This window comes from Aquarana catesbeiana, linkage group LG05, assembly GCF_042186555.1.
Source record: "Aquarana catesbeiana isolate 2022-GZ linkage group LG05, ASM4218655v1, whole genome shotgun sequence".
Taxonomy (NCBI): domain Eukaryota; kingdom Metazoa; phylum Chordata; class Amphibia; order Anura; family Ranidae; genus Aquarana; species Aquarana catesbeiana.
This window is the reverse complement of record NC_133328.1, coordinates 243,519,267-243,541,324: the sequence shown is the minus strand read 5'-3', so window position 1 is coordinate 243,541,324 and position 22,058 is coordinate 243,519,267. Positions and strand designations below refer to the sequence as shown.

At 42.8% G+C, this 22,058-nt stretch overlaps 1 protein-coding gene across 1 annotated transcript in view; it reads left to right on the top strand.

The window, feature by feature from the left end:
- Nucleotides 1-22,058, top strand: part of SLC6A19 (solute carrier family 6 member 19) — a 296,856-nt gene that overhangs the window by 120,048 nt on the left and 154,750 nt on the right. Inside the window, exon 3 of the mRNA XM_073630654.1 lies at nt 8,820-9,158. Coding sequence (XP_073486755.1) covers nt 8,957-9,158 — 202 coding nt within the window. The 5' untranslated portion in view covers nt 8,820-8,956. The remainder of the gene's footprint in view (nt 1-8,819; nt 9,159-22,058) is intronic.

Sequence of the window (22,058 nt, the reverse complement as noted above, 5' to 3'; positions counted from 1 at the left end):
GGGACTATAGTTGGTGGAGAGGCGATGACATCAATTTTTTCGCACCGAGTGACACCAACCCTAGTGACGTCACTAATGGGGCGTACACACGGTCGGACTTTTTGGCTACAAAAGTCCGACAGCCTGTCCGACAGACTTTCGACAGACTTTCGACGGACTTTTGGCAGACTTTAAACGGACTTTCTAACGACCAGACTTGCCTACACACGATCACACCAAAGTCTGATGGATTCGTACGTGATGATGTACACCGGACTAAAATAAGGAAGTTGATAGCCAGTAGCCAATAGCTGTCCTAGCGTCGGTTTTTGTCCGTCGGACTAGCATACAGACGAGCGGATTTCTGGGTCCGGTGGAGTTACGACGTAAAGATTTGAAGCAAGTTCCAAATCTAAAGTCCGTCAGATTTGCGACTGGAAAAGTCCGCTGAAAGTCCGGGGAAGCCCACACACGATCGGATTGTCCGCCAGATTTGGTCCGTCGGCGTCTGTCGGACTTTTGTAGCCGAAAAGTCCGACCGTGTGTACGCCCCATAAGAGAGAGAGCTGTGCATGATGTCAAACGCCTAGGCATTTTTCCAGACAAGGAACAGGAAGTGAGCTGTATAAGGTATTTACTGGCAGAAAAAAAAATTACTATCCAAAGTTTAAGCAACAAGGGCAGATGATTTAATAAATGGAAAGTTGAAAAAATTAGTTCAAAAAGTTCCTCTTTAAGTTTGAAAGAGGATATTTTTGCTCCCCCATTAACAATCCCAGCAGGGGGTGGTAGAAACTGGAACTAGGTGCAAAACCTTAGGATATCAATGGTGATTTATAAATTAAACTGTTCTTAACAAGAGTTAGTGGCTATTTTTAATATACTTCAATTTGTCAGTTTATTCTGGTGGTTTGACAGCCTACTTATTCCCAAAGTACTCTAGGAATAGTAATTATTTCCCATGTAGGAAATGTAGGATGTTTATAACTACCAGGAATGCCAAAGATCCAGAGACCAGCTGGGTACAATGTTTCTTCCTAACACCGTAAGTTCACAGCATATTCCTAACATTCTGTTGGCAAAGGTGCAAAAAGTGCTGGAAAACCCAGGCGGGGATTTCTTTCCATCTTTATAAACATACAACAAAACAGAAATTTCACCCTGGGACTTTGAGTGAGGTGAGTACAGTTTAGCCAATAGACGTAACAGCAGTAAATCCAGTATACAAATGTATTCAAGTAGAGATAATATATTCATTGATGGCACCAACAAATGCCAATTCAAAAGGGATACATGTAAATTAAATAATGGTACATATATATAATAGCAATCATATAACACACAGGTATCTAGTGTAACTGACGCGTTTTGTGAGACCCAGCTCGCTCTGGATGCGTGTAAAATGTACCTAGGATGAAAAAAAAACATTAGATCTATAGCGTAATATAAATTGTATAGGCACATGGTAAGAGGGGCCTTGATACAAGGAACCCCACACTTACCACTAGACCTAACCAAAACAGCGGATGCACAGCTCCTGGAGGGTGGCAGCAGATGTCTCGCCAGGGAGCTGACATAATATGTATTGTCATAGTGTCTCCCAGTGTTAGTACTCCCGCAGCCCACTCTAAAGACCTGACTGTGGCAGACTGATGCTAGTTGAGATCCGTTTGGTAGTGGAAAACTTCCTGAGGTTGGAGAGAGGTGTTTGCAGAGTGGGGATATGTCCGCCAGCAAAGGGCCCCTGTGTGATGCACAGAACGATCGTCTGGGGGGATGTGTTCGCTCTGAAAAAGACATTATCGGTTTAGCGGATGTACGCTCGTGTCACCCCTGTATGCCTGATCAACATATTTGGGGTGCCTTGGCGTACACCTGCAGATAATCTCCCATCGACAGAAACTGTAGTATAGTCCGGGTATGCTTTGTTCTCTGAACAAAGCAGAATAAGGATTCACAAACAAATGGTAAAAACGGGAGTCTTTAAGTCGTTGTGGTCGGGAACAGTGTTCATGATCTCAGGCTTCCTGTGATCATGACAGAGACAGGGGGCTGGAGATCGTACACGCTGCCCCCGCCCAGACACGCCCATAGGACTCCCCTAGTCATTGTTCATTGGTTGTTGTATAACCCCTCCTGTTTGAGGGAATGCCTGTGCTTGATTGGTCGACTGTGAAACCATGAGGCTCTATTGTTTATATGAATAAAAGTTAGCTCCCAGGAAGAGAGCAGGGCAGTCATGCTGAGATGAGGATGTAAGCTGTGGTCATGTCTGTTTATTGGGAAATGTGGGAAATAGAATGATAGGTAACATGTATTATACCATTAGACGAAATGGGCGCTTATTAGCACAAAAGAGTTTGGTGGGTTTTTCCACGACAGTTAAGATGCCAGGCCAGGACCTTAGGAGTGAACAGAACCTCTTTCACAATCGGATCAGTAGGCGGTCTGATGTGCTAGAGAGGTTCTGCTTTGCAAAAGTGCAAATTTTTTGTCTTTTGGTATAATGCCGGGATTTTAATTGTATGTTTGTTATGTGTAAGTAACCGTATGTTGTGTATGATTTGTTAGTATTGATTGGGATATTTACCTCTGCTATGGGACCCATTTAATGCAATCAGGAATGTGTGTGCCATGCGGCTTGACGGGGGAGGGGAGGCCAGGCATGGCTGTTCCATCACTTACAATGGGGACTGTTGGCTACTCCCTGTGGACAATAGCTTGGGGGGAGCTCTTTTTGTTTTGAGATGAAAAGATCATGCATGCAAGCATCACTGTGGGTATTTCTGAAATGTCTTGTTCCTAATGGAAGCGGATGCCAGAGTAAGTATATGAACTTTATTTGGGAACAAGAGTGTATGTTTGAGTCGTGTTATTTTGTGTTTTATGTAACATTGCTGTTTGATTGGAGAGCCTCTGTTGTTTGGTTGGCCAAGGTCCCTAGTAGTATATAGCCTAAAATGTTTGTAAGTGTTCATTTGTATGTCTCAAATGTGCAGTTTTTGTGGAGAAGTTTGTATTTCTAGTGAAGAAATCTTGGTTTGTGCTGATTTTGGTGGGATCAACAACTGCATTTCATCTGTTAATGGCACCATTTTGTTGTGGCCTGGCTTTCGTCTGCCATTTTCTTTTGTTGTCTCCATGTGGCCTGGTTGTCGTTGGCCATTTTCACCATGTGGCCGTGGCTTGATGTTCGTTTGTTGCAACTACCATTTCGCGTCTGCTTTATTTTGTGTTATGGGTGGAATTGCTCTGCTTTTGGGCTTAAAAAGGTGATTTTGGTTTGTAGAGGCGCAGTTTAAGGATTTTATACTGTTTAGCCCTTAAATCATCCCAGAGTGGAAATTGCTCCTATTTCAGGGGTGAGACACCGGGTCGAAGGCACCATTTTTGGTTTCCTTTGTGTGTGTGTGTAGCCATGCGGTCTGAGTCACCATCTTGCCTCTAGGCACCATTTCCTTTTAAGTGAATTCAATCTTTTCAGGTTTGGCTGTTTTTGTACTTTTTACATACTTTTCAGTGAAACTGTTGCGTTGTTTGTATTGAGTTTTGGGTTTGAGTGGGGTCTCTACTTTGCACTAAATTTACTAGCTTTAACTGAGTTTTTGTACTTTTAGTGGTGTGTGTTATTTTTATTCTTAATTGTTTTGGGTTTTATCGCTTTAGCTGAGGTTTGTATTGTATAGCCTGCAGTAGAAAAGAAAGGCTTTGGTTGACCTCCTTAAGCCATCTTTTTGCAGTTTCAGTTTTTGGCTTTTGTTGCGCCATAGATTTTTTTAATGTCTTGATAGACATAATATGAAACTAGGCTTCCCCTCCCCCTCCCTCTTCCTGTTTATTGATATTTAAATAAACCAGTTGGATGGAATTTTAGAGCTGAGAAGACAGGAATTTCTTTACAAGATGTGATGTACAACAGGAAGTTCTTTGAGGTGTGCAACAGGAGGTTAGTGGGAGGAGCTTGGGGTCTTTTGACTCGTGTTTGGAAGTATGTTTGATTTTTTAATTTAATTCCAGTTGTTTTATACTGTAATACAGTTTTGGGTAGAAAGCAAACAGGAGACATCCAAGTTATTGTTGTAATATCTAGGTACAGATAGAAGCGATAAGATTGTTTTAAATAGTGGAGGATTTCATGGTGTTTTGTAGTTGTCGGACAAGCACATTTAGAAGGCTGTATATCGTGAGACCGGTCGGGCCATGTATAATAGTCGGAATTCCAGTGCACGATTGTATTAGCATAAACGTGAGGAGTAGTACGCTAGCAGCCCTGCTCAGGCCATGTACAATAATTGGAAAGCGGGGGCCGGTTATAGTGATAAAGGCGCAAACAATAACTGCTCCGAAAGTAAAACGCAGGGTTCTCTGGACGCAGAGTCCGCCAAAAAAAGCGATTCGAATCGTTATGGGCAATGGGTCGTCCATGCACCCCAGTCAGACAGCTGCACAATACATGAAATCTGGGTATGGGGGCTAAGGCCATTAGACCCCTTAACATTTGGCATATATGGTCAGGGGGTATAGTAAGGTGTTTTCCTTTAGAAGGTACTTTTGATGTCTGGAGGTACGAGACCCCAGAATAAAAATACCTTGGAAGTAGTTCAGCTGTGGTTTCAGAAATCTGTAATGATGAGTGGATTGATGGATGTGTAGTACACGTGATTAAAATTCTCATGCCTGTTTTTGAACTTTGTGTGGCTGGTCCATACAAGTTTCTGAGATGCTCTTGTGTTTTTCCCATTGTATTTTTTCTATCGCTAAAAGAGTGAAGCATTCTATCTTGTTGTTTTTGTTTTTTCATTTTTGTTTTGGGAACTATGAAATATCTCCCCCACATTTGTATCTAAATGTTTGTCTCATGTTTTAGTCTTCTCATTGTTTGCATGTAGTAACAAGAATATGTGTGAACCTACCGCGACAGTCCTCTTACGTGTCACTGGTGTTGTATTTTAGTAGGAACGTGAAAGTAAGGGTTACAGAGGGTTTCGTTATTGTCGGTTTTGAGGAATGTCAGTGACAATTTACCAATGTACACGAATGTTCTATTGTTTACCTTTATTTGCAGGGTACATATGAAGGATAGAGTAATAACTTTTGTTTATAAGTATCTTTTCAGGTCCAAGGAGTTTCTGAAAGTGTATGTACATAGAAAGCAGGTGTATGTAGATAGCTAAACACATGAATAAATACACACGCCTAAGAAGGTAAAAGTATGATAGGCTATTTCACTGTTTCATTGTTTTTTTTTTCTGCGCCATTCTAAACCCTGCTTGTCTTCCTCCAGTTTGTAGTGAGGAAGAGAAGGGGGATGATAGTGGTGAGAATGATAATTTTCAAACCAATAATACTAACCGCTCTAATTTTAGACAAGTTTGTGACCTAGTAGGACGACTGTTTTTCTTTGATGGAATTTGAATCAGCAAGCAGCAGTCCGGTGAAGGAGGCTCCCATCCCAGATGCTAAGAACCTTTTTGTCAATGGTTCCAGGTAGTACATCCCAGATGGTAAGCCACGCAGTGACCACAGTCATTGAGTTAGGTTTTTTTGGAGGTCAACCAGAAACGCAGTTGTACTTTTCTCAGCAGCTGTCGACATTCTGAGCTGATGGGATGGGTGCAGTCACTATAACATGAACTTCAAAAGGTCCACCACAGGGTTCATGAGTCCCTCCTGGACCCTGACACAATAAAGGGTCTACATTCTTTCCAACCAGGTGACTGGGTCATTGTAAAGAAGCTTGAGGGACGAGACAACTGGGTCCATGCCAGCCACTGCAAGAAGCTGCTCAACTGCACCAAAGGATGAGGAGTATCTTTGTTTATTTATATTTTTAAAGTGTATTTTCCAACTAGCTAAGAAAGCGAACAGGACATATTGTTGGGTCTACTCTGAGTCTCCACTGAGCTCTAGTATCCCAGCGATGATGGCGGTACATGATATATATGATGTTCATATTGGTATGAGGAGTTTTGACAAACTAGTAAAATCCAAACAGACACTTGTCAATAGAATTTAACGATACATTTCTAGAGGGTAAAATTAGTTATAATTTTAACAATAGCTCTGGTTTTTGCCAGCTTTGGTATCAGGACAACTAGATAGCCCACAAGTGTGCTTCAACTTTAGTTTGGTACTAATGCGGGTCTACAGCTTATATGCAAGAGGTTCATGCGTCCGGGTGAAACTCGTCCCGGGATCTTATGTCACGGCCGATCGCGAGGCTCTGATAGCGCGAGAGAAGGTAAGAATGGCAGGGACAGCTGGAAGGGAATTGCTCACCAACCCTGAGCAGGTCTGGGCATGGTTTCCTGCTTGTACAGGGTGGGGGCTTGAGCTTATGAAATGATTGAACAATTTCAATGTAACTGTTGAAGCTACAAGGAAGTTCCGACAGTCCAAGGGGGGTTTCTGGGAATTCATAGTTAAAGCTTGTTGTACCTGGATCGGGGATACTGGTGACAAAGTTCAGGCTCATATGGATAAGGTTTAGATCCCTGCATGGCAAAGCCAGAGCTATAGCTAGTGAAGGTTGGAATCCTTTTAAGGGTTTGGGAATCTTTGGGGATTTTTTTATTTTTCAGCAGATCATGGTTGAAGGAAGTAGGGGTATATATATATATATATACTCATGTTGTTTTTGTTTCTATTCCTTCTCATATGCCGTGATGAGGTGCTACTGTTGCCTGATTGGATGAGTGACCAGAGCCTGAGCAGATGACCACATCTTCCTCTGAGATGAGACACCCCGAAGCCCAACCCACGTACAAGACACAGAGGATCCCAGACCGACCGGCCTTCATGTCCTCCTCTAAGTCATCCCTCCTGAAGAACAGAGTCTACAAGTCAAGCCGTGTTTTCCTTTTTATGGACTTAAGGACTGATTAAGAAGAAGATTCACAGAGGGACACATGGGAGCATATGACAAGAGGAGGAACTGTTGTGGAAATATTATGAAGATGTAATTTAATATGTATTGTCATAGTGTCTCCCAGTGTTAGTACTCCTGCAGCCCGCTCTAGAGAGCTGACTGTGGCAGACTGACACTGGTTGAGATCTGTTTGGTAGTGGAAAACTTCCTGAGGTTGGAGAGAGGTGTTTGCAGAGTGGGGATATGTCCGCCAGCGAAGGGCCCCTGTGCGATGCACAGAACTATAGTCTGGGGGGGATGTGTTCGTTCTGTAAAAGACATCATCGGTTTAGTGGATGTACGCTCGTGTCACCCCTGTATGCCTGATCAACATATTTGGGGTGCCATGGGGTACACCTGCAGATAATCTCCCATCAGCAGAAATGGTAGTATAGTCCTGGTATGCTTTGTTCTCTGAACAAAGCAGAATAAGGATTCACGAACAAATGGTAAAAACGTGAGTCTTTGAGTCGTTGTGGTTGGGATCAGCGTTCATGATCTCAGGCTTCCTGTGATCATGACAGAGACAGGGGGCTGGAGATTGTACACGCTGCCCCCGCCCAGACACGCCCATAGGACTCCCCTAGTCCTTGTTCATTGGTTGTTGTTTAACCCCTCCTGTTTAAGGGAATGCATGTGCTTGCTTGGTCGATTGTGAAACCATGAGGCTCTATTGTTTATATGAAAAAAAGTTGGCTCCCAGGAAGAGAGCAGGGCAGTCGTGCTGAGATGAGGACGTAAGCTGTGGTCATGTCTGTTTATTGGGAAATGCGGGAAATAGAATGATAGGTAACATGCATTATACCATTAGACGAAATGGGCGCTTATTAGTGCAAAAGATTATGGTGGGTTTTTCCACGACACAGCCAAGCCAAAATATTTTAGCTACACTAACAAAAATCCTAACATTACCTACTCTAGCACACTAGAGCAACATAAGCCTCCCTCCAGCAAACCAGCAACAATAGACCTCCCCAGCAACAATAAACATCCATGCAAAATTAGACCCTTTCCAACAACAATAGATCCTCCAGCAGCCAGCATTATTAGATCGTCCAGCACACCCCAGCACCCCTTGCCATTATATAGAGTACCATTTAGTACTGAAGGTGCTGGAACTGCATTTCCCCACATCACCCCTGAAAAAAGCCCTGCTGCTGTAAGGAGCTGTGTGCAGGCATGTTGCCTTTTTAAATTGTGAAAGGTTTTCCCTGCAGCTGATGACATCAGGACTAGAAGAAGGGACTGTCAGGAGCAGAAAGCATCCAACACTCCTAGATCCAGAAGTGGTAGGAAATTGAATTGCTTCATTCAAAAAAACTGGATAAGGAATTGACAGGAGAAAGGCCTCTTCAGCACCATTAGAGACAGGTTATGTTTAACCTGCTATGTACAAGGTGGTGACAGTGTCACCTTAAGGTTCCCTTCTTGCTCACAGCCTTTCAAGATTGGGGATACCTGTATGTCTGGTGTTCTTGGCTGTTAACTTTTGGGGGTAGGGGAGATGCAACATCATTTTCTTAACTACAACAAAGTACAATAACAAACAAAAAAGGAAAGGATGATTCCCAAATATTAGTTGGTGGTGAATCAGTCTAGTACCAGAGTAGAAGTTTGAACGTTGAAGATTATTCATTCATCTCTATTATAAACGTTTGCTTTGTTAGAAGCACACACCTATTAACTTTTCATTGCTACAATCTGTTTTATAACCAGAAATGTTATCAAACTGTAAACATGATTACAGCGAGATGTTTAGTGTAAATTATGTGCTTGTTCTCCTTCGTACAAGTGGAGGAACTTTTTTCTTTCAGAGCCATTGAGAAGCGCAATAAAGACAACAGCTCTTTAAACTGCACTGATACTGATAAGGCATTAATAATTAGAAGAGCTCATTTGCTGAAAGTTTTGCTGACATTTCTTTCTGCTTTAGGTGGTGCTTTTTTCACATGAGTGCCAAAGGTTCACTATAAATACCATCTGCTCACACTGAGAGTCATCACTTTCATTAAACATCAGACTGTGCTCTTTCATCTACGTATGTAACAAGAAAGTGACATCCTTTACATCATGGTGAAGCTTGTGCTACCAAACCCTGACCTGGAAAGCAGGATACAAACATATGAGGAGCTTGAAATACTAGAAGAAAAAGAGGCAGGCGAAAGACCACAATGGGATAACAAAGCACAGTATATGCTTACCTGTATAGGTTTTTGTGTAGGACTTGGAAATGTATGGAGATTTCCTTACCTGTGTCAAAGCCATGGAGGAGGTATGTGCCTTAAGATTTATTATGATAAAAGTACAATGTAATAACCAAACTGTAGAAAGCTGTGTAGATGTTTGAACAAAACAGTTTTATTCCTCTCTTTAATTAACATATAAGTATGAAAGTGCTTATTTATAAAAAAAAAAAAAATATCAGTTTGTATAGACTTACTTACACAGGAATGTTAATAAATGTATTTTTTTGTATGTTGTTATTAGGGGTGAGATTGACACTTTTTTATTTTTCTGAAGACTTCTGTGAAATTTTGTTGAAATTTATTAAAGTCGATGGGGAGGATAAAATTAGGGTGGCTTTTGGTTGTTCTTAAGGGGAGAAAATGCTTCTAACTTCAGGAAGCATTCGTTATCACACACATTGATTTTTCAGCTTGTTGAAAAATCTCAGCATTATGAAGCAAAGAGTGAAAATAAGCGCTTCTGACGTTAGGAAACATTCGTTATCACAAACATTGATTTTTCACCATCGCAGAATGGTAAAGCAAATTTTAAAGAATAATGAAAGAAATTGTTCACTCGTGTACCTCTGTAAATAAAACAGGTAGCAAGACATGTAGTTGAAGTTGCTGGTGTATTCAAAGACAGGCGTATGTCTCCACATCTGTCATTATTGGGAAAACATCTGCCTGTCTGTGCCCACCCTTAAGCTGGCCATACATGGTTGGATTTTTGTTTGAACTTTCCTACAGAAATTCAGAAAAATAATTCAACAAAACATTCTTTCTTGCCTTCATTGAATCAACTAATTTTGTTCATGCAGACCTACTATTTAAATGGAATCCCATGACCCTGCTTTGTACATGGACACTACACAAAATAATTTACTTTGCATGCTCCATGAGTGATTTCCATGTGGCATTGTAATATTTAGCTGATGACAGACCCATTGAAAGCATAATACTTTTAATAATGAGTACATTTCTCTCTTGGGTGATAGATCAGACAAATTAGAAAACCACAGAATATACTGAGCCCATTTTTGGCTTTATTTCTTAATCTAAGTTGAACAAAAGCCAGTGCATTTTGAAGGTTCCAAGGTTTCCTTAATTCAGGGCATAAACACTTGTTTACATGCATGAGTGCTGAACAAATTATAGACAGTGGTTTTTGGTGTGTGTACTGCATAGCTCTAACGGCTAGTTTAAACAGTCAGGGATGATGCAGATAAGTGGTTATCCTCACAAAACTAGGTTTTGGATACAGAAGTTAACCTTTAAGATGTTGGCTTCTGTTTTCTAGGACAAAGGTGGGATACTACTGGTTACCTACCATGAAAGGGTGCAACATCACAGCAAGCAACTTAACATCTCTACTGGAAGGGAAGCAGCATTAGTCTCCAAACAGCTGAGGAAGATATCACAATAAGAGAGACTTGGAGCATAAAAAGATTGGAAGCATAGGCACAGGGTACACATCTAAAAGCAAGCTCTATATGACTGAATGTCAAGGGTTCTGGCAAACAGAAGAAAGCCAGAGGGGCTTTGGGGATGATCCAGAGAAGAGGAGAGAAGCAGTCTTTGGAAAATATCTGGCGTTGGGTGAACTTTCCACCTCTCAGCTTTTGTTTCATAATTTAAAAACATTTTTCAAATAAGAAGAATATGGTTTGAGGTTGTCACGACAGTTGACTGGTTTGCAAGGTCCTCAAAAGTGCTCATTCTCATCAAAAATGTAAAAATGGGTAGCAACCTGTCTTCGGTATTAGGGATGGGCTGGATGTTTGATAAATGGGGCGCTCGCAGGAAGTTCGCCTGCTCCGGAGTGCCCCATAATGCACTGCAAGATCGCAGTGCATTGATGCTGCTGATTGGCCAAAGCACGCACATGACCTGTCACAGCGCAATGTGCTGTGTGAGTCGATTTCATGGTGTGTGCCTGCCCATTCTAATTTCTTGCCCCCCAGAGTCCTGTCCCTGAGCTACTTATTATATTAAAAATAAAATAAGAAATACGTTTTTTCCTTAATATCTACCTTAAATCACATCACTAATTGCATATTGTACTTGTTTGTAGCTTAACCACTTCAGCCCCGGAAGGATTTGCCCCCTTAATGACCAGGCCCTTTTTTGCGATATGGCACTGTGTCCCTTTAACTGACAACTGCATTGCTGTACCCAAACAAAATGTATGTCCTTTTTTTTCCCACAAATAGAGCTTTCTTTTGGTGGTATTTGATCACCTATGCACTATAAACAAAAAAATATAGGTGGCACTGATGAGGCGTGGACTGTGTCAGTAGTTTTTTATTTTAATTTTTTTTCCAATTTTATTTTTTACAATTTATTTTTTTTATTATTATTTTTTACAATTTATATAGAAAAATATATATTTATTTATTTTTTATTTTATTTTGGGGCGAGGGGGTGTGTTGTCAGTGTTTCTTTTATTTAATTTTTTCATTTTTTTAACAATTTAACTTTTAAATATTTATTACAATTTTTTTTAATTAATATTATTTCTTTTTTATCAGCCCTATTGGGGGGGGCTTTGGTGAGATATCAGGGGTCTAAACAGACCCCTGACATCTCCCCTTTGAGACAGGGAAAGTGACTAAGGGCACAGATTCCCCAGTCCCTTTCTCTGCAGCCTCAGCTGCACTAAAGATGAATGGACAGGAGACAGAGGCTCCGCCTCATTTATAAACTGAAGCATCGTAAACACTGTTTACGATGCTCAGTTATGAATGGACAGAGTCAGTGATCACTGACTCTGTTCATTCAGAAAAGGAAGGATCTGGTAAAATGACAAATTTACCAGCTCCTTCCTCCGCTTTCCATCCTGACAGATCTGGGACAGGGGGGACTGGAGGAGGGGGACAGGAGGGGGACAGGAGGAAGACACAGAGGACCCAGGGAGCCAGAGGAGGACACAGGGGACAGCCGGTGGTGATTGGTGCGGCAGTGAGGGCAGTTACAAATGCCGATCTCCCTGTATAGCTTTTAATAAAGCAGCTGAAAGCCACGGGAGGGAGAGGAGGAGAAGCAAGTGTCAGCTGCTTTATTAAAAGCCACACAGGGAGATCGGTGCTTGTAACTGCCCCCACCACCGTACGATCACCTGTGAGGCTGCCCAGGTATCGGATCAAGTATCAAAGCATTTGCACGAGTACAAGTAATGATGCAAGTGCTTGGTATCGGCAACATTACCGATACTAGTATCAGTATCGGTGCAACCCTACCGGGACTATACAGGTACCATCAGGAAGGAGATCACAATGTCCAAAAGTACCTGCAAGGATTGCTAGGCACTCCATTCCAGTGCCCAGCACAGGATTCCATTTTGCAAAGCAGTTTCCCAGGTATGGAATGAAAAAGCCCTTCTTATTGCTGAGGGTGGTTCACAGCAACAAGTGGGCCATAACAGGCCAGCTGGCCATGAGTTTGCGGAAAGCTGATTTATAATATAGACAAAATTCATGAATAGAGAAGAGAAAAAATGATTCAGATAATTCACAGTCATAGTTTATCTTACATTATAATTTGAACGGCCCTTCTAGCCATCTGGACTTTAGCATATTGTAATATAGGTAATAGGCAGTGCCATTGAGAATGTGCAGCTATGAAAAAAAAAAAATAGTACAACGGTAAGAGGGACTTTTCATACAGCTTCAAGGGAAATATTTCAAAAATACACAAATCCCCTAAATAACATGCTAGGGGTACGCTAAAACTGTATGTTATGTTAAATATGATTTATACGGACAGTTGCAGCGACAGCATACACTCACAGTGCATTTTTCCCTGTAGAATTGATTTTCTCTTTTACAAATCACTTGGCTTTTATTCAGCAGCGGCATCCCAATTTGATTAATTTCAGTTTAGAAAAATCTTTTTTTCTTGGTTTGACTGGCACATAGAAATTGACCAATACTTTGCTGTAGCTGATCAGGTTATAACTGATGCAAAACTGTCCTGCCCAATTTGTATTAAGCTCACATCAGGAATAAAGAGCCCACAGATATGACAACAGCATAGTTGCCAACATTGTCAAAAAATGTATAGGGACACTTTTTTGTTGGTAGGCGGATTCTTATTATAATTAGGGGTGGGGCATTTGTTTGTAGGCGTGGTGTAGCGGGGAAAGCAAAATGTGGCATGTGAAGCATGGGCGTGCTTTAAACTAAATATTGGGCGGAGCTCAAAGGGACTGTGGTTCATGCCTGAGATGAACGAGGGATGGAGGAAGAAAGAAAGAAATAGGGAGAGAAGGAGAGAGAAGGAAGGAAAGAGAGAGGGATGGAAGGACAGCAGGCCCAGATTCTACACCACAATAGCAATATGTGTATTCCAGAAAATGTAACAATCAGCAGATAAGGATACTCCAAACACCTGGTCAATCATCACGGCACCATGGTTGTCATGGTGTCAGGATCAATGAAGCGCATTATTTCTATCATTATATTGTAATATAAAATTAAATAGTTCAACTCACCATAATGCAGAATCAGTGGGAGCCCTGAGCATGTCACTTGCAACGTCGCCTGCCACCAGATGCTATCAGGTGTCCCCAGCAAAGTCCCTCCTTACACAAGGCATTCCCAGCAGAGTCCCTCCTTACACCAGGCATTCCCAGCAGGGTCCCTCCTTACAATAGGTGTCCCCAGAAGACTCCCTCCTTACATCAGGCATTCCCAGCGGAGTCCCTCCTTATATCAGGTGTCCCCAGTGGAGTCCCTCCTTACATCAGTGTCCCCAGTGGAATTCCTCCTTACATCAGTGTCCCCTGTGGAGTCCCTCCTTACATCGGGTGCCCCTAGTAGAGTCCCTTGGCTCTGCCTCTTGTCGGACACGGCAGCAGGCCATGGGACGGAGGGTGGGCAGCGGTTCCATTTGTATGCAGGTCTCTTTCCCCGTGTGTTCAGTGGAGAGGGGCCTCCGATCCATGCCGCTAACTGGCTTCAGTGTACAAGAGAATTGTCTATTTGTACACTGAAGAGAGAAGCCGATTAGCTGCGCGGAGGCCCCTCCCCTCTCCACTGAACACACGGGGAAAGAGACTTGCTAGCCAGAAAGAGTTCCCGCGGCCATATTTTCAGAGCCAGAAGCTGCTGCTGGTGCCAAATAAAGTACCGATACCCAGGACAAAAGCGAAATCCCGGGATTTTGATCGGGACACACTCAGATCAGGACAAGGGTCCCATTGTCGGGATTATCCTTAGAAAATCGGGACTGTTGGCAAGTATGCAACAGTGCAAATTTGGCCAACAGCAGGAGAGTTTTACATCAATTAGAATGGGAACAACTACATAAAACCACCGGCCAAATTCCTTGTGGCAGTCAAAGCTTGAAAATAAAGGGGGAATTGGCCAAAATGTACTGGGAATAGAATGCATGCAGCTGGTTTATTACTGCAGCAGGTAAATGGCAAGACTACCTAATTTTACAAGAGATAAAGAGTACAGGCTGGGGCTCTGCTTCAAGAATTAGGATACGGCATAGGATACAGCAGTGGAAAATTGGCCAGTTGCAGCACTGCTTTAATCTGAGAAAATATGCCAAAATGTACTGCAGACAAAAGTACAGGCAGGTGTTTTACTACAGGAATTTGGCAACCAAAGATAATACAATAGTGTAAAATTAGCCAACATCGGGACAGTTTTAATTAGCCATAGTAGGCCTAACTGGTGTGTTCCTAACTTTGTTTTATCTATAGGGATAGGGGTTGTTGAATGTGAGTAATATAATGTAAAGTAGTTTGGGTGCTCATTATTCTTGCACTTTATGTTTTGGTTAAATGATGTAGCGGTATGCAGCAAACAAAAGGAAGCTCCAAGAACAGATGGTCAATAACTAGTGAATGCTCCTCTTTGAACAGGCTTATCTTAAAAGGTCCTATCAGCAAAAATTTTAAAAAACACACACGAAAGAAATGAAAACCCCAAAAATACTAGTCTTGAAACAAAATGTCCTGCTGCTGGCTAATTTCACACTGGAAAGGTGCTGCAAAAATGTAAAATGATCTTATAGCTCTCACTCACCTGGTCACAAATTGCTTCAGGATATGTAATTTAGAGATAGGCAGGATAGGATTTTATTTAATTTTATGTACTGGTGATGGACCCAAGAGAAAATCTACAGCTAAAGCAGAACAAAATGTTTACAAATGCTCACCTCCCCAACAATGGTCTGATGTCTGCGTTGTTATCTTCCCCCTAGCTTCTTCCAGGTTCCAGGTCTTTGGTCTTTTTGATTGACCAGTAAGAAATTATGCAGCTCACTTCATTCACCCTGACAGACAAAAACCTAAATAAGGAGGCAAATTAGAGTTGAAAATGTTTTTATTGGTATAAAGAAACAAAAGAAAATAATACAGTTGACATAAAATATTATACTGTGAAAGGACAACCAGCACGCCAAATCGCTATCGCCCACAGCAATACTGGCAGCTATTGAGTAGTAGATCATATAAACAGATTATGTCAAACATCAAGATGGTGAAATGGAAAGAGGGAAAATGAAAGTGGGAGAAGTAAGATAAAAGTTAGGAGGATGAACAGGGTTAAGGAAAGGGGAAGGAGTAGAAAGGAGGGGGGGGGGGTCTGCTGGCTGGAAACGGAGAGGAAGGACTCTAGTTTATCAGTTGCAAGGATAAAAGGATAAATCAGGGATCAGGGGGCATTCAAATTAGTGGAAGAGGTTGGAGTAGGGGTGACAGGAAGCAAAGTAACCAGCGTGTCTGTGGAGGAGAAGCGTCGCCAGACAGACCATAATATTGTGAATTTCTCGTAGGTATCATTGTCTAGCGCTAACATCTCCTCCATACGCATGATATCATTCATAGTGGAGGTCCAAAGGGCCAACGTGGGGATAGTCGTTGTCTTCCAAAAAAGAGGTATAAGTTGGCGAGCAGCAGACAGGAAGAAGCGGAGGAGACTGCATGTTTGAGAGGTTATCGATCCTGGCAGGATAGAGAGAAGGGCTATTTCAGGGGTCAATTGCAAAGGATCGTCATAAATTTTTTCAAAAACCGGGGATACCTGTTTCCAGAAGGGATGGATCCGATCACACTCCCACCAGACATGCACAATCCTGTTGCAGTAAAACATCGCCAGCAGGTAGATGGAGTGGAGGGGAATGTTTTCCGTAGAGTGGCAGGGTCCCTGTACCACCTGGACAAAACCTTAAAATTCTTCTCTTGTGAATAACAAGAGATAGAGGACTTGTGTGCGAAATGGAATGCAGTTTGCCATTCCGCTCTGGAGATGGTCTTTCCCAAGTCTGCCGACCACATTCTAGTGTAAGTGGGTAAGTCATTTAGTGTGAGAGCTTGAATCAGACTGTAAATGTGTGAAAGTAAATGTCTAGGTAATTGTTAAAGGGAACTTAGGTGTTCAAATTCAGTCAGGGGGCGATAGATCTGAGAGGAACCGAAAAGATGTTTGGTGAAGGTAGTGAGGTGCAGGGAGGTGAGCCAGTCCTGGCTTCCCGTTGGGATATTTGGGGTTCCATTGTCCGCATGAACAAAGGAATGAGCTTGTTGCCAGGAGGTGTGGAGAAAAGAGCCTAGAGCATGAGCCCCTATACCTTGTGGAAAGGCTGGATTATCAAAAAGTGGTGATAAAGTAGATGGATCTGAAGACAGAATCTCACATTGTCCTCTCCTGTACCAGAGCACAAGGGCAGCTGTAGTTAGAGGAGAAGAGTTGGCTAAAGCCGGTAAGTTGCTCCTATAACCCCAAAGTAAAGCCCTTAGATCAACGGGGGAAATATGCTGTTCAGCCATGACCGAGGCTTTTTGAAAGGGTCGTGGGAACCATTCAAGGATACGCGCCATTAATGTGGCTTTGTAATATAGCTCAAAATCTGGCAAGCCTGTACTGCCTTGCAGTTTTGGCCGTATGAGTAATTTAAATTTGATTCTCGATAATCCTTTATTCCACAAGAAGTGAATGGAGAGAGAGCGCAGGGTAGAGAAAAAGAATTTGGGTATGATGACCGGTATGGTCTGGAATAGATAAAGCAGTTTGGGTAGAGTGTCCATCTTGAGGGTATTTATGCGTCCAAACCAAGGAATAGTTTTGTCCCCCCAGGAAGCTAGGTCTTTGCGGAGACGGGAGAGGAGGGGAATATAGTTCACTGTAAAAAGATTGGAAAGGTTAACCGGTATTATCACTCCCAGGTAAGTGATGCCCTTGGTCTGCCAGTGAAAAGAGTAGTTGGATCGGAGGGGGACATGGTAGATGCAGGAAGAGAGATGTTGAGGGCCTCAGTCTTGGAGATATTGAGTTTAAAATTACTTAGTTATCCAAAGCGTTCAAATTCCAAGAAAAGTAAAGGGAGGGTTATATGGGGCTGGCGAGCATAGATGAGTAAGTCATCGGCATACAATGAAAGCTTGTGGTGTGCGGATGGCGTGTGTATGCCTTGTATGGAATCATTTTGCCGAAGGGCGCATGCTAAATGTTCCATCACAATGACAAAAAGAAGGGGGGAAAGGGGGCAGCCCTGGTGAGTCCCGTTGGATATATCAAATACTGCTGAGGAGGTACCATTAACCAAGACCGAAGCAGAGGGGTGAGAGTAAAGTGACATGATTTTGGAATTGAAAGAGGACCCCAACCCGATTTGTTCAAGTGAAAGTTTCAAGAAGCGCCAGTTGACCCGGTCGAATGCCTTCTCGGCATCAAAGGAGAGAAGGCAGACCTGTTGATGATGGCGTTGGGAATATGAGATGAAGTGAATAGTTTTGGTAGTATTGTCCCGTGCCTCCCTGCCTGGAACAAAGCCAACCTGATCTCTATGTATGATCCCGGGGAGAGAGAGAGAGACGGTTAGCAAGGATTTTGGCAAAAAGTTTAAGATCAATATTTAATAATGAGATAGGGCGATAACTGCTGCATTGGGAGGGATCTTTATTGAGTTTCAGTATAATGGAAACATTAGCTGATAATAGCTCTGTGGAGGGGAGAGTAGTATCGTCAATGGAGTTAAAGGCCTTGGTTAGGAACGGGACCAGCAAAGGCGCAAAGGTTTTGTAAAACCTCGGGGTGTAGCCATCGGGGCCTGGACATTTAGTCCCTTGATGACGCCCAAGAATTCCGGCTCCAACAGGGGGCCATCCAGGTCTGCGGATTCCTGGGGGTCGATCATGGGCAGCGCCGTCTCCATTATATATGTCTGCATTGGATCCTGGGAGGGAGGCACAGGACTGGGCAGAGATGTTTGCGAGAGGTTGTATAACTGAGAATAGAAGTCTTTAAATGCAGTGGATATGCCTCTGCAATCAAAGACTTTGGTCTGATCTGACTTAGTGATGAAGGGAACGGGGCTACGTGGCGCTCTGGGATGGATGACCCGTGCTAAGTGTTGACCACATTTGTTAGCTATGGAATAATAAGATTTGCGGGCACGATCCCTGGCTATGAGAGAATGGGAGTCTAGTAGCTGGAGGAGATCACGGCAGGAATTAGAAAGAGTAACAAAAGTAGAGGGGTCCAAGGTTTGTTTGTGAAGGGATTCCAGATCCGAAATGGTGGTCATAAGGCGCCTAATGTCATCAGACGAGAGCCGTTTTGTATAAGGACACCCCTGACCACACACTTCAGGGCCTCCCATTGATTAAGTGGAGAGGTGGTATCCGCTATACGGTCAGATCGAAGATTTTGGATCGCTTTAGTGACCTCAGCGACACACACTGAGTCTCGTAGAAGATTGTCGTTGAGACGCCAAGAATTTCCTGTACGTGATTGTGGGGGTTGGGCAAAGGATAAGTAAACCGGAGAGTGGTCAGACCAAAGGGCATGCCCCAAGGAGGTTTGTAGTGGTGTGTCTAAGAGGGATTGGGAAATGAGGAAATAGTCTAATCTACTATATGAGTTGTGAGCTATGGAGAAGTAGGTGAAATCTCTGTCTGTAGGATGGTGTATGCGCCACACGTCCACTAAGTGATGGGAATGTAGAAGAGATCTGATGTGGGAGAGTGAGGTCGTGGTTATGGAAGACTTACCTGTAGAAGTGTCGGCAGATGGGGAAAGAGCCACATTGAAGTCACCTCCAACGATAACACAGGGACCTCCAAAAGAAGCTAGTCTGGTGAGAGTGGATGATAGGAAACGCGCCTGGTCAGTGTTAGGGGCGTATATATTGGCCACTGTAAAAAGAAAATTATTAAATTTTAGTTTGAGAAACACAAAGCGACCATGGTCATCAATACACGAGTCAAGAACTTCAGGGTGAAAGGACCTATGAAAAGCAAAAGAGACCCTTTTGGATTTCGCAGTCGGGTTGGTGCTGTGGAACCAGGAAGTGTAGTAACGATTACAAATCGTGGGCGTTGAACCAGACCAGAAGTGGGTTTCCTGTAGGAAGAGGATGTTGGTTCTCTGTTAAGGAAGCAAATTAGAAGGCAGATATATAAATCAGGTAAAGCTCAAGGGAAGCATTCTTTTGGTCGATTTCCCAGGATGACACATGCAATGTCAACATCACTCCTAATACCATTGGGGGAAAATGCTTTCTGTGTAGGAGTGGCAGTGCATTTCAGAGCTTTTGCCCTCTGTCAGGCCTCCCTGCTATACATGTTAAATTGGGAGAAAAAAATGCATAGGATATTATGAACAAGACTCTAATTACAATTTACATTATAAACTCTAACTAATAAAAATGTTAATAGCATTAAGAATAAAAAAACGGAATTGCAAATACGTCAACATTTTACAAAATGTTAAACTATAATATACAGAATATATATTGGTACCCACATCTCTATCTGAAAAAGTTAAACTTCCCTGAATAAGCCAGTGGGGGGGGGGGGGGGGGGAATGGATCATACATAAAACAAAAAATAAGGCTGCACCACCTATTCACTTGTATAAATATCCAGTCACCAAAAACATGTAATTATTACAAGATGCAAACTACATGTGCTTAACGTCTCTTTGGCGTTTCTTATAATATTCGCAATTCACAATCCACCAATGTGCAGTTCAAAATCTAAAATTGCATCGATCTTTCACACTGTACTCAGTGATTCCCACCACCGCTGTACCTACATGCTCACCTCCAGATGTGGACCTGTGAGGTCACAATTGCCTTCTTCGTTGGGGATGAATCCAGCTCGCGATTTGTTGGTAATGCTGGTGGTACTCCTCTGTCTATGCTCCAGGTTGATGACCCATAGGTCATAAAAAGTATAAAGGTGTGTGGCCCTTTTAAGAGTTATAGGGACCCCTCAAGGTGCAGCACCTTACTTCATATATAGACTTCCCCCTACTGGCTAATCAGGGGAAGTTTTAGCTTTTCTAACAGAAGGAGATGTGTGTACCCACATATACAGTATATAACAAAAGTGAATACACCGTCAAATTTTTGTAAAAATTTTATTTTATCTTTTCATGCGACAACACTGAAGAAATTACACTTTGCTACAATGTAAAGTAGTGAGTGTACAGCTTATATAACAGTGTAAATTTGCTCTCCCCTCAAAATAACTCAACACACAGCCATTAATGTCTAAACCGCTGGCAACAAAAGTGAGTATACCCCTAAGTGAAAATGTCCAAATTTGGCCCAATTAGCCATTTTCCCTCCGCTGTGTCATGTGACTCGTTAGTGTTACAAGGTCTCAGGTGTGAATGGGGAGCAGGTGTGTTAAATTTGGTGTTATAGCTCTCACTCTCTCATACTGGTCACTGGAAGTTCAACATGGCACCTTATGACAAAGAACTCTCTGAGGATCTGAAAAAAAGTTGTTGCTCTACATAAAGATGGCCTAGGCTATAAGAAGAGTGCCAAGACCCTGAAACTGAGCTGTGGCACCGTGGCCAAGACTATACAGCGGTTTAACAGGACAGGTTCCGCTCAGAAAAGGCCTCGCCATGGTCGATCAAAGAAGTTGCATGTGCGTGCTCAGCATCATATCCAGAGGTTGTCTTTGGGAAATAGACATATGAGTGCTGCCAGCATTGCTGCAGAGGTTGAAGGGGTGGGGGGTCAGCCTGTTATTGCTCAGACCATATGCCGCACACTGCATCAAATTGGTCTGCATGGCTGTCATCCCAGAAGGAAGCCTCTTCTGAAGATGATGCACAAGAAAGCCTGCAAACAGACTAAGGACATGGATTACTGGAACCATGTCCTGTGGTCTGATGAGACCAAGATAACTTATTTGGTTCAGATGGTGTCAAGCGTGTGTGGCGGCAACCAAGTGTGGAACAGAAAGACAAGTTTGTCTTGCCTACAGTCAAGCATAGTGGTGGGAGTGTCATGGTCTGGGGCTGCATGAGTGCTGCCTGCACTGGGGAGCTACAGTTCATTGAGGGAACCATGAATGCCAGCATGTACTGTGACATACTGAAGCAGAGCATGACCCCCTCCCTTCGGAGACTGGGCCGCAGGGCAGTATTCCAACATAACAACCCCAATCACACCTCCAAGATGACCACTGCCTCGCTAAAGAAGCTGAGGGTAAAGGTGATGGACTGGCCAAGCATGTCTCCAGACCTAAACCCTATTGAGCATCTGTAGGGCAAGCTCAAACGGAAGATGGAGGAGCGCAAGGTCTCTAACATCCACCAGCACCGTAATGTTGTCATGGAGGAGTGGAAGAGCACTCCAGTGGCAACCTGTGAAGCTCTTGTGAACTCCATGCCCAAGAGAGTTAAGGCAGTGCTGGAAAATAATGGTGGCCACACAAAATATTGACACTTTGGGCCCAATTTGGACATTTTCACTTAGGGGTGTACTCACTTTTGTTGCCAGCAATTTAGACATTAATGGCTGTTCAGTCTTAACTGATGGCCTATAAAAAGGTGTCTCATTATCAAGGTGTCACACAAGAAACATCTCATGATTGGTAAAACCAAAGAGTTCTCTTAAGACCTTTGCAATCTTACTGTTGCAAAACATACTGATGGCATTGGTTACAAACGTATTTTTAAACTTCTGAA